The sequence below is a fragment of the Poecile atricapillus genome, chromosome 2, assembly GCF_030490865.1.
Source record: "Poecile atricapillus isolate bPoeAtr1 chromosome 2, bPoeAtr1.hap1, whole genome shotgun sequence".
Lineage (NCBI taxonomy): Eukaryota > Metazoa > Chordata > Aves > Passeriformes > Paridae > Poecile > Poecile atricapillus.
Window position 1 is genome coordinate 83405036 of NC_081250.1, and position 12606 is coordinate 83417641.

At 43.4% G+C, this 12606-nt stretch overlaps 1 protein-coding gene across 1 annotated transcript in view; it reads left to right on the top strand.

The window, feature by feature from the left end:
• Nucleotides 1-12606, top strand: part of ABCA13 (ATP binding cassette subfamily A member 13) — a 199052-nt gene that overhangs the window by 76460 nt on the left and 109986 nt on the right. Inside the window, exons 28-29 of the mRNA XM_058831117.1 lie at nt 2102-2284; nt 11847-12065. Of these exons, the coding sequence (XP_058687100.1) occupies nt 2102-2284; nt 11847-12065 (402 nt within the window). The remainder of the gene's footprint in view (nt 1-2101; nt 2285-11846; nt 12066-12606) is intronic.

Here is a 12606-nt window from a genome sequence, read left to right on the forward strand (position 1 = left end):
TTTTGGAAGTTACAGTATCTTAGAAATGATCCAGTTGTCTATAGCATACGTGAAGAAGCTGAACAACTCAGCAGTTTTACATACAGTTATCTCCCAGCTTAGAGCAGACTTCAAAATGTCCTGAGGTTAATTTGAGCACTTGTGGAAAAATTATTTGTATGAGTTTTGTCTGAATCCCTGCAATTTGGAACAACTCCATTTTGTTAAGGTGATTGTGTTTGGCCCTTATATAAAATGAAGATTTCCAGTGTTTCCCTCTGGATTCACCACATAATCTGTGGAAGACAAAGACTTCTCGCTTTACCAGTTATTAGTGTGGTTTCTGGATCAAGTTATTTAAGTGATTGGTGGGTCACTTTTCTTCGTGTTATATGGTTGATAGCAAATTGCCTGTGTGTGAATGCTAAAACTGTCATGCAGCAAAGGAACTTATTGTCCTTTAAAAGAGTGGTGTGCCACTGTACTGACAATAGGATATGAAGAATTACACATTATCACAGCCATGAAGAATTTTCTTGGAACAGCCAAGTGACTTGCTTCCAGGCAATTTCTTCACTTGTTACATATAACCCAGGTAAGGGCTGGTCCCAAGGACGTGGAGAACATTCAGGAAATCAGAGGTGTCTGAGGGAGGACCTGGGAGTATAGATCCTACCACCTGGAACTACAACTACAGCTGGGCTGGCAATGACCAGGGTGCTGCATACCCACATGGAGTTCCCCTTTGGAGAAGTCCCAGGGTAATCAGTTTAGTACTTGCAAGTGACTTGGAGCTCTCCCTCTGAGTCTTTCTTGAGCTACATTGTCTGAGGCCTCTGCACTTGAATGCTTTTCTGTTAAAGTATGCAAATTTAGGAAACAGCAGAAAAGGAACCTGGAAGAGGGGTAGGAGATCTCAGTAGTGTCACAACTGCTGGTAGTACCTTGCTAGCTTGCTTGCTACCTTGCTGGTAGTCACTGGCTAGCAAGTGACCTCAAGTTTAGAAGGAATTGTTGCCAGAAGCTTAAAATTGAGTGTGAAAACAGCAAAACAACTTCTTCATTCACAGTGTTAAAAATCCAATCTTTAAAATAATTATTTTAAATATAATATATTATTTTAAATATAATATAATTTAATAATTATTTAAAAATTTATAATTTGATTTATATGATTCCATCTTTTTATGTATAGCATAGTTCTCAGTTCTTGACATGTTTGCATGTTATTTACATAAAATTATTGTAAAAATATAACTATAAATCATAAATATCTTATGTAGTTGTATATTCATAACAATAATTATCTCTTCTCCTAATTCTCTGGCATAAAATTTTATTTCTTTAGATTAGTATTCCAATCTGGCTTGCCTTTCCTTAAAAAGAAAACAAACTAACTCACTGCTAGATCTCTCAGTAGTAATGAGTCAATGAAGTATTAAAAGTAATCATGTAATGGGGCTGCTGATTGACTGTGCTTATGTTTGGAAAGTAGTACAAACCTGACATGGAAAGGAAGGCAACTTCATTGGTGTCATATGGCATCTGAGTTTCCCAAGGATATTGCCTCACAGTTAGAAGACTGTCAGATATCTGCTTGTCTTGAGCAGCTTGAATGCTTAAACTAGGCTACTGCTCTGAATCATTTCAGAGATCTGCTTTGCTTAATTGACTGAAGGGAATTGGCCTGTGGATGTTATGTCAGTGTTGTGTGCCTGAAACTGGATGACATACATGAAGTAGCTTACACAGTTACAATTTCCTAATGCTTATGGGCATAAAAAATTATTCAAGTAATGTTATTATTTTTTACTAGAAATAAAATAGAGCAACTATTTTATTACTTTATCAAGACATATATAGACATGCATATAACTAGGCATAACTTTTATAGGTTGCTTTTTAAAACTGCAAATGGGCCAAATTCTTAGCAAATATTAATTGGCATAGTATCTTTCATTTCAGTGTAGGTTGTGTCAGTTCAGACAATTTGAACATCTGTTTGGTAAATCGTAGCAGAGGTTAAGTTATTTTGGTATTCCTTCTATAAGCACACACACACACACGCTTAGATTCAACAACCTGCTTGTTCTGCTACTCTTCCCCACACAGACCAGGCAAGAAAACCTCAAAGTTGGAAAGTCCCTTGCACTGAAGGAGGTACCATTGGTGTCGTGCTACTGTCTCTTACCAAAGAGCACGTGGATGGTCAGAAGGCTGCTGTTAAAGATCTCAACCTCACTTTCCATAAGGGCCAGATAACAGCACTCTTGGGACCTAATGGAGCTGGAAAGTCAACAGTTATGTAAGTCTGACTTTTAAAGCTTTTGCTATACCCTCTGTTCTCTGCTATGCTTTTTCAATTTAAAATTTTGCAAACTATTTGCTGTGCCTTTTTTTTTTCCCCAAAAAAATATTTGATACACTACTCAAAACACATGGAAAATGAAGTTTGTATATCTATGATAAAAGGAGTGTAATAAGTAGAGAACTGAGTCCGCTGTGCCACTTAAAACATGATGTGATATCTCAGGAACAGCTTAAGTAGGATCTGGGTATGTCTGGTTGTGGAGTTGAACACATCTTGAAGGAGTGTTCTTTTCTGGCAACCTATATATACTCATCACATGGAGAGAGTAGAGTTTTATAGTGTTCTTGTCCATAGAGGTTGCAGGGTACTTTTTTCTTGGCAGTTGACCAGAAATGAAAGTAGTGAAATTAAAAAAATTATCTTTAAAAATGTCTCAACTAAGAAGTTTGTTTTTACATTTCTTTTAGCTATAATCAGCTTTCATCAAGCCAGTGATGCAGAATGGGACCTAACTGGGAAATACTCATCACAGAACATCCATGTGAAGAAGGAAATAATAACTTGTTAGATTTTGCTATAATTCTATATGATCCCTGCCTCTCTATAGCCACCGTCCGCCCTGCAGTAGCCAGGGGGGCAGGAAAGAAACTATAGCATGGAACAGAGGAACTAAACCGAGGCTCTTTTCCTTGCTGAGATGGAAGTTCAGCTTTATTCTTGTTCTTGGGATCCCATGGAGAAAGAGAGCAGGAGGGAAAGAGGAAGAATATTGATAACACACGTCTTTTTGAAGGCAGGGGAAGGAGGGTGGATTACATTCACACAGCCAATAAGGAGAACTGGGAAGAAAGAGATAAGGGGGGAGAAGCTTACATTCTATACTTCAGGGCTACAGCTTGGGTTATACCATTTTTCTAAATTCATTACAACACCTCACCTTTTCTCATTATACAAAAAAAATTTTTTTAAAAGGTTACAAGCTTATCCTGATACAGAACATGAGTTGGTTCACCAGTCGTGATTGGTGGGCTGGTTAGATTGCTTCCGGTCTGCTAGTTCTATGTGGTTGATCTCTGAGATAGCAGAGACTAAATTACTGAGAGCCTTTAAAGCTAAACAATGAACAATCCCAAATGCTAGCACAATTAGAAACAGAACAACAAAAAACAACAGGATTGTTTTGACTGTCGAAGTCCACCATCCTGTGAGTCCCCAGCCTTTGAACAACTCACTAAACCAGTCCTCGGCTTCTTCCTTCACTTGTCCAATCAAGTTCTTCATCTCTCGGAGGGCTCTGTGGATATTGGGAGCTTTCGAGGACAGGTTTAGGCAGCAAATTCCTTCAAATTCCTGGCATTCGTGTCCATGCAGCAGCAGAAGAAAATATAATAAACATGGGAACAATAAAGCTGTCTGGAAAGTCTCCAGCCTGCAGTGGAATCCCTACCAGACAGGTGGACATAGGGTCTTTTGCTGCTGCAGAGGACAAACAGGTATTATTTTGCTGGAGTGTTTGTGCCAGGGTCACCCAGATGTTCTCTCGTGGCTGAGGGATGATCTAAACAGCTGCCAGGCTGCTCAGCGCTAGCAGGATGACAGCTGAGGTAAGGCTTATTATGGGTTTGAGTGTGAAGTAGGTTTTTCTCTAAAAGAAAAGAAACAAACATTTTTAAAGCATATTCACAGTCAAGGTGTACCAATCAGAGAGTAACGAGAGGTTAGGAAGGTTTCTTGCTCTCCCTGGCGGCATCTTCTTTTGGAAGCAACTGCCACTTGTCTCTCCTCCTTTTTTACTGGGGCTGAGTTTTTGGGAAAAAAAGGCTTTACCCATTTCTGAGGTATCCATCGGGGGCCCACAGGGGTGGATACACACGCATAACCACGCCCCCAGGTGACAAGTCCATAGGGGCCCTTGGTTTGCCAAGTTTCAGGGTCCCTGATTAAAACTGGTGGATGCTGTGAGAATTTAAACTGATCACCACTGTTAAAATGCTGAGTCACCGGAGGATTCATGTTTTCAAATGAACAGCTCAGGAAACTGGTGGTAAACATAGCTTTGCAAAGCTTTTGTTGTGGAGACATCCACACTGTCCCACTACCCTGCCTGGCTAGGACTTGTTTGAGCGTCTGGTGGGTACGCTCAATCACAGCTTGACCTGTGGGGGAGTGGGGGATGCCAGTTTTGTGGTCTGCTCCCCACTGCTGGACAAATTCCAGGAACTCCTTGCATTTATACTCTGGGCCATTATCTGTTTTAATTTCCCTAGGGATCCCCAGCACTGAAAAGGCCTGTACTAACTGTTGCTTAGCATGTACAAATTTTTCTCCTGCATGAGCTGAAGCATACACTGCTTCTGAACGTGTATCAATACTCACGTGCACATACTTAAGCTGACCAAAACTGGGAATGTGCATGATGTCTGTTTGCCACACCTCACAGCTTCCAAGGCCTCAGGGATTAACCCCAGTGCGTAGCGATGGCACCGCCTGGAGCTGGCAATTAGGACAGGTGGCCACAATGGCTTTAGCCTGACCCCGTGTCAGCTGGAACTGCCAAATCCATCCTGGCACATTTTGATGGTATTGCTGGTGACTCAGCTTAGCCTGTTGGAATACATCTGGGAGACGTACCTTTGTGGCTGGGGCAGCTAGGGAATCAGCTTTTCGGTTCCCCTCAGCAATTTCACCTGGTAACTCAGTATGAGATCTTACGTGCATCACATAGAAATAATGCTCTCAAGTTGAAACCAAATAAATCAGTTTTGAGAGCAATCTAAAGAGATGTTTGTTCTCAATGTCCTTGAGAACTGCCTGCTCTGCTCTGGACACCACCCCTGCAATGTAGGCTGGATCAGTAACCAGATTTATCGGTTCAAAAAACTTCTCAAAGGCTCTCACGGCTGCAGCCAGTTCAGCTATCTGGGATGATCCTTCTACAAACTCAACATCAGCTTCCCAATGCTGAGTCTGAGTATTTCTCCAAGTCATCACTGACTTACAAGATACCCCAGATGCATCAGTGAATTCTGTAAGAGCTTTGAGTGGCCTACGGCTCCTTTTCTCACAAGGAATGAGGTGGAATTCCTCATGAAACAATTTGTGTGATGGTGCATGGACCAATATTGGCCCACTGTAGCTCTCCAGAGCTAACTGAAGGTTAGCATTACTCTGCAGCAGGTGCTCAAACATCTCTTTGGTCAGTTTCTCAGAAGAGTGTTTTCCTTCTCCAGAGAGTCTGACCAGAAGGTGAATACACATAAAGTCACCGCCTGCCAGTTCCCACAGCCTCACTCTGGTCTTTTGGATCAGCTGAGCCATGAGCTCTTGTGGCTTGGTGATAGTTTTGGGTCTTTGATGGGAGAGGAAGACTGAGTCTATGCTTAAGAGTGCATCTCTCTTCCCCTCAGCCCACTGGAATATCAACCCATGGTAGGTGTGGTAGTTTCCCCAGGAAAATAAATTTGAAAGGCAGCTCAGGGTTATAGCGGTGCGCCTGTCGTTCTGTAAAGGCCCTTTGTGCTTTTTCAATTGCGGATTTTGCTTCTGGAGTCAGTTCCCTGGGAGACAGCAACTCTCTCTCCCCTTTCAATAAATTGAGCGGAGGACTCAGGTCTTCATTAGTGAGACCTAGCCAGGGTCTGACCCAGTTCAAGGACCTACACAAGGAATGGAGATCTGCTAGGGTTTTAGGATTACTAATGATTTCCTATTTCTGTGGACCCACAGTGATCTCCAGGCCCAGGTATTTCCAAGGTATTTCCAAGGCAGCATCTTTTGAATTTTATCTTCCTGCGTTTGGAATCTGCAGAGGTTAAAACTTTAACCACTAGGTCAAGTGTGTATTGCAGCATGTTGTTATTGGGACAGCACACTAATATGTCATCCCTGTAGTGCAGGATGATGGCATCTCTTTTTTCAGCATGAACAGGGGATGTAATGATGCCACATACCACTGGCAGACGAAGGGACTGGCTTTCATCCCCTGAGGTAATACCCTCCAGTGGTATCATTTCATTGGGGCTTCCCAGTTAATGGTGGGGATTGAAAAAGCAAACCGTGGTGCATCAGCTGGGTGTAGTGGAATTTGGAAGAAACAGTCTTTAATGTCCAGAACTGCCAATTGCAAATTTTTGGGAGCGTTATAGGAGAGGGCATCCCTGGTTTGAGAGACCCCATGTCTTCAATCTTTTCATTTATTTCTCTCAAATCCTGAAGGAGGCGCCACTTATCCTTCTGTGGCTTTTTTGTTACAAAGACCGGGGAATTCGAAGGGCTGGTTGTTTCTACTATGTGGCCTTTGGCTAGTTGTTCCTCTACCAGGTCTTCAGTGCCCTGAGCTTTTGCTTACTTAGAGGCCACTGGTTCACTCACACTGGATTGTCATCCAGCCACATTAACTTTTGGGTAGGACGCTCTACAGTGGCCCCTCTAAAAATCCTTGGGGATTCTCAGGAATGGTTAGTTTGGTTCCCCACTGAGACATGTTGTCTCTCCCCCACAGGGGACACCTGTAGTCAGTGACAAACAGATGGACACTAGCCAATCTTCCATGTGGGCCTTCAATCAGAACAATGCTCTTAGAGATTTTGCTAATTTCACTCCTCCAACACCGTGTATTTTGCCTGCTACGGGTTGGAATTCCCAGTGTGAAGGCCACACCCTTTCGGGTATGATAGTCACATGTGCCCCACTGTCAATCAACCCTTTCACATGGAGATGTTCTGATCCATGTGTCAGGTTGCACCCCACAATGGGTTTGTCCTTGCCAACCACTTCTGCCCAGTAAACTCCAGGTGCCTTATCACCTACTGGAACCTCTGTTGGTACAGGGATCACTTGGGCTATTATTTTCCCCTTGATCAAATAGAAGGGTGGTTGAGGACATCCTGCTAGAAGAGTGAGATGTGTTAGTTCTCCCTTAATTGTTCTGGGGGCTATTTCAATTTCCAGGGGTGTGTGTGCTGTGTTTCCAATAACAAAATACCTGCTATCCAGTCCTGCCAGATCTTGTGAATTGTCTTGTAGGTCTACTCCAATGACTGTCCAACGGTCAGTTCTGAAATGAAAAGCTTTGGCACTTACAAGTCTGGATCGCTTTTGCGGTTGCCAGATCTTATTAGGCATGCGTTCCCCACAATTATGTTTCTGCAGTCCTCTACCCCACTACCCCTTTCTCCCCCTTTTTATTAAAATAGAGGCTTTTTTTTTTGTTTCAGGTCCATCACTTTTGTGTCTTGGCGCTCAACGGAATAGCGCTCCTTTTCTAGTTTTTTTGTTGATTTGCTACAGCTTCTTTCTGGTGTTTCCTTTGTTGCTGGTTTTGAGGAAAATTCTTTGTGAAATGTCCTGGCTTCTTGCACTGGAAGTAGATGATATACTGCAGCTGTTCTGATGACATCTGTGGCTTGTTCATTCCTGGTGTTGCAGCTGCCACAGTCCTTGGGTTTATCGGTCCTGGCTTCCTGTCATGTGCACTGTACAGATCTGCTTTCTTGGCACATGCTTTGATCATGTCTGCTATGGTGGGTGGAGGATAGATGGGCAGATTTAAAATCATTCTGCGGCAAGTCTCGTTGACATTTCTTTGAGCTATTTGCTTAATCAGTTCTGTCTGCACCTCCAGGCCTTCCACCTGTTGTTGTATTTGTCCTCTAAGCTGGCTGACAAACTGCAAAAAACTTTCTGATGGAAACTGTTTAATATTGACATAACTGACTTTGGTTTCAAGTGTTGGTAATTTGTTATAAGCTTTTTCTGCTACATCACAGATCTTATCTAAAATAGGTTTTGTTAGAACCTGTGCCTGGTCTTCAGGCTTTGCCCACTTCCCTTCCCCACATAGATGCTAAAAAGTAATTTCATTATTTTCTACATCTTTTGTATCCTGCATGCTTTGCTTGAGTTCCTCTAGGAGGTCTTTTAATGACCTTTTCCATGAGCTTTCCCAAAAATCAAACTCAGTGGGGGTTAGGAGGCACCTGAAGAAGTCTTTGAGGTCAGCAGAAACTAATTCCTGGGATTTTAAGGCAGCTTTAATAATTATTTTTAATGTTTCACTATTTTTGCTACATTTACATTGTATTTTGCGTATTTCTTGGACATCACGGTAAGAGCAAGGCTGATATTGTCTATTAGTTCTTTTTTTATCAGTAAATATCACAGGTGTAGCTGTAAGCATATCTTCATTTTTCCCAAGAGCCTGTATCTCTGGGGCTTCCCTGCCCAGCCTCACCCCCATCGGGCCCAGGGGGCCCTGCCTCACCCCCGGGTCAGTGGAGGGACTCACCCACACCCCCACAGGCTTGGGGGGGCCCATCTCCCCCCCCCCCCCCCGCGGGGCAGGCACAGGACACCCCTTCCCCTACCCCCCCACGGGAGCAGAGGGTAGGGCCATTCCTTCCACACACCCCACCCCCCCACTCTTGGGGACAGGGGGCGGGGAGAGTAGGGTTGCAACATTTGGAGGCAGGGTTGCAAGGTGATGTCATGCCTGAGCCAGGTATGGTAGGAGGAAGGGAAATGTGTGAGGGAGGGGAGGGGTTATGGGAGGAGTAGCGGAACTGGGTGGAGACAGGTGGGTGGAAAGGGTCATGGGAAGAGGGAGGGAGATACGAGGTTTCTCCACATGGCTATCTGGCATATGGCCAGCACCATATTGGATCTCAGCCATGTGGGGGTAGGGGGGTTTAAGAGTTGGGATATGAGGGTACAGGTAGAGCCCTCTGATAGCTTGCACAACACTATCAGGCATAGTGGGCTGAATAAGACACGTGGAACCAGGAATGGCATTGTTACAGTGCATTTCCTGAGTTTCTGGGTCTGTTCTATGTGTCTTTTTCAGCTCAGGGGATAGGGTTTAGGGGAAGAGGTAGGGGGAACTAGTGGGAGTTGCAGTGGCTGTTTTTTTTTTATTTCTTTTTCTCTGTTAATTCTTTTTGAATTATAAGAAACACAGGGAGATATTTTGAAGCAATTTTGTCCCCGTTCTCCACTTTAGGTGTTACAAAATTGCCAATTTTATCCCCTGCAGAAACAGAATTTACCTCTCACGTGCCTAACTGTGAAATGTTATGGGACAGCCATGAGATAAAATGTTTTAACGTTTTTCTAGAAATTTTCACATTTATGGTATTTAAAATTTCTTGCAATTTGGATTCTAAATTTGCCTGGGGTTTTAAAAAGTTTTGATCCCATTTTTTGTTGTTAAAAGTTGTTAGCACAAAATCGGTTTTGATTTTTGGTTGGGTTTTTTTTTTTTTTTGGTTGTTTTTTTTGGGGGGGGGGGGTGGTTTGTTTTTTTTACTCCACGAAAGGAGCCACGGAAGGCAGGCTTATCTCAGTTCAGCCATCCCACTCTCGCTCGGGTAAGGCACAAAATTTTAAGCTCAGCTGCAGCAGTTCTTGCCAAGGTGCTAAACACACTTGGTTGGACTCTGTGGGGGAGGCAGAGTGAACACCGCTGCCCGTCTCCCGTGCTGCGGCCACCACTCATACGGCTCGGGGCTATCTCCTGCCGCAGCCACCGCTGCTGACACTTGCGCTGACCGCGCCGCCCTGCCTGAGTCCGCCGCGCCGTTCGGGTAGGGCTCTTCCCCCCTTCCGCTCGGTGCTGTGGGCCACACTTGGCCTCGGCCCGGCCGCCCCGCTCCAGCTCACCATGGCTCACAGGGGGACTGCTCTGCCGCGCTTCCCGGCCGCGGCTCGGGACTGAAACGCACTGCGCTTCTTGCTACTGCGCTGGGACGGAAACGGGACCGGCAGCGGCGCCGGCAGGTGGGGGCTGGGGTGGCAGTTCGAAACCCGCTGCATTACTTACTTTAACAATGGAAAAAATCTCTGCTCTGGAATCATCCGACCTTCTGATGATTCAAAAGGCTATCAGGTCCTTCCTCAAGAGACCCGCTGCAGAAAACAGCGTGTCTCCCAAGGCAATCAATCACCCTCAACAGACTTGTTTGAACCCCAATTTATGGAGTTCCAGTCGCTTGTGGGGAGCTTTACGCTCCTCACACTGGGCACCAATCTGCTATAATTCTACATGATCCCTGCCTCTCTATAGCCACCGTCCGCCCTGCAGTAGCCAAGGGGGCAGGAAAGAAATTATAGCATGGAACAGAGGAACTAAACTGAGGCTCTTTTCCTTGCTGAGATGGAAGTTCAGGGATCCCATGTTCTTGGGATCCCATGGAGAAAGAGAGCAGGAGGGAAAGAGGAAGAATATTGATAACACACATCTTTTTGAAGGCAGGGGAAAGAGGGTGGATTACATTCACACAGCCAATAAGGAGAACTGGGAAGAAAGAGATAAGGGGGGAGAAGCTTACATTCTATACTTCAGGGCTACAGCTTGGGTTATACCATTTTTTCTAAATGCATTACAACAAGATTTGGTTGGGAAAATAAATTGATTTTGTTCTGGAGGAAGGGAAATTAAGAACTCTTGAGATCATGTTCAAAACACAAAACAAAAAACCCATCAACAAACCAATCAAACGAAAAAACCCACCAAACCCAAAAAGCCACCAAAAGCAAAAAATAGCTACACCTGTTACCTCTGTCTCTCTTTTCTTTGCCTCCTTTGGGCTCTGTTCTCTATGGATATATCTTTTCTTTAGTCTCTCAGCCTTCTCTGGGCTCAATTCTCTGTGAATACAGCTTTCTATAATCTCCCAGCCTTCTCTGGGCTGAATTTTCTGCAGATACAGCCTTTCTATAGTTTCCCAGCCTTCTCTGGGCTGAATTCTCTGGGATCCTCCCTCGTGGGGAGTTCCACTTATCTCAGTTCTCATTATTCGAAGTAAACTCTCGAGCTCGTTAGAATCTTGTTTCTCGTGTTTATTGTAGGATCCTCACAAAAGTTAACAGGTTTCTTCAGGCTGGTTACAAGGTTAATCTTTGCAATTTGGTACATTTCTTTCTTCTGATGGTACAAACAAGGCCTTGTGGCACACTTCATGTCTGATACACAAAATGGCCCTGAACTACGCAGTTCTTTTATCTTTATACCTATTTTTATCCCATTAACAATAGACACGTATATTATTTTTCTTAATGACCCAATGACCCATCACCTCTGTGATGCACTGCGGCATTTTCTATCCAATCACTCACTATTACCCAAAAACCTCAGGAGAAGAACATGAAGAAGAAAGAAGAAAGACAAGGGACAACACCCTAAATCTTCCATCTTGTCTCCTGTTCTCTAAACTACTTTTTCACCCAGTGATTTAAGAAACTTTCTAATCTACACACTTACTTTTCTTATCTAACTTTAGCATTTGTTTTCATGTATCACCATGAAAACATGCTCATGAATTTCATATTATATGAAATTCAGTGTTCTCTTGGATCTCAGAACTAAATATTAAAAACAAGGGCACACAGTCTGTATTTCAGACTCCAACAACACCAACCCCAAAATATTAGTGATGTTTCTATAACTATAATCAACTGAATTGATGTTGCTCTAAGGATGCTAGAACCTGCCTCAGGATATCTAAGTGATGAGCTAATTGTATGTTATCTTGCTGATTTTTTTTTTCTTTTCTTATATAAGATCCTTGTTGACTGGTCTGTATCCACCGAGCTCTGGTACCATTATTGTTGATGGGAAGGATATACGGACTGAGCTGGCTGCCATCAGGACAGAGCTGGGTGTTTGCCTCCAGTATGATGTCCTGTTCAACACACTGACTGTGCGAGAACATCTCCTGCTTTACGGGTCAGTGAAGGCACCTAGGTGGACAAAAGAACAGTTGAATGGGCATGTCAATGGGTAAGCTTTCCTTCCCTTTCCTGAAATCTGTGAAGTAAATTGATAATGACTAGTGCAAGCCACCCAAGTAAAAAGAGAAAATGCAAAACTTGCAAGAAAAAAAAAAAAGGAAACTGCAGGGTTTTGAGAGTTTTTATCATATTTCATGTTCTGAAATCATGGCTTGAAAGTAGGTTTCCTAGTTTCTAACTAGGAATATATTTCTAGTGGAACTGTCAATGTTTAAAAATCTGGTATACAGAACCATCAAATAATGATGTTTTCACTGGAGTGGAAGTGGTTAGCCTTGTAGAAATTGCAGGGGTTCCACCTCATGCTCTCTGTCTTACCTCTATCCTTGCTGGAAGAGCAGATAGAAAGAAAACTGCTGTGCTTGCCATGAATTTTTAGATAAATCAACAAAATGTATTAATTATCCTCCATTCCCTCTACCTGCAGTGGAAGGAAGGTTAGAAAACCAGAAAATCCAGGCAAAGGCAGTACTTGTTACAATCCTTTTAAATAGGCCACCTCATTTTCCTTTGCCAAATTCAGCCTTGAA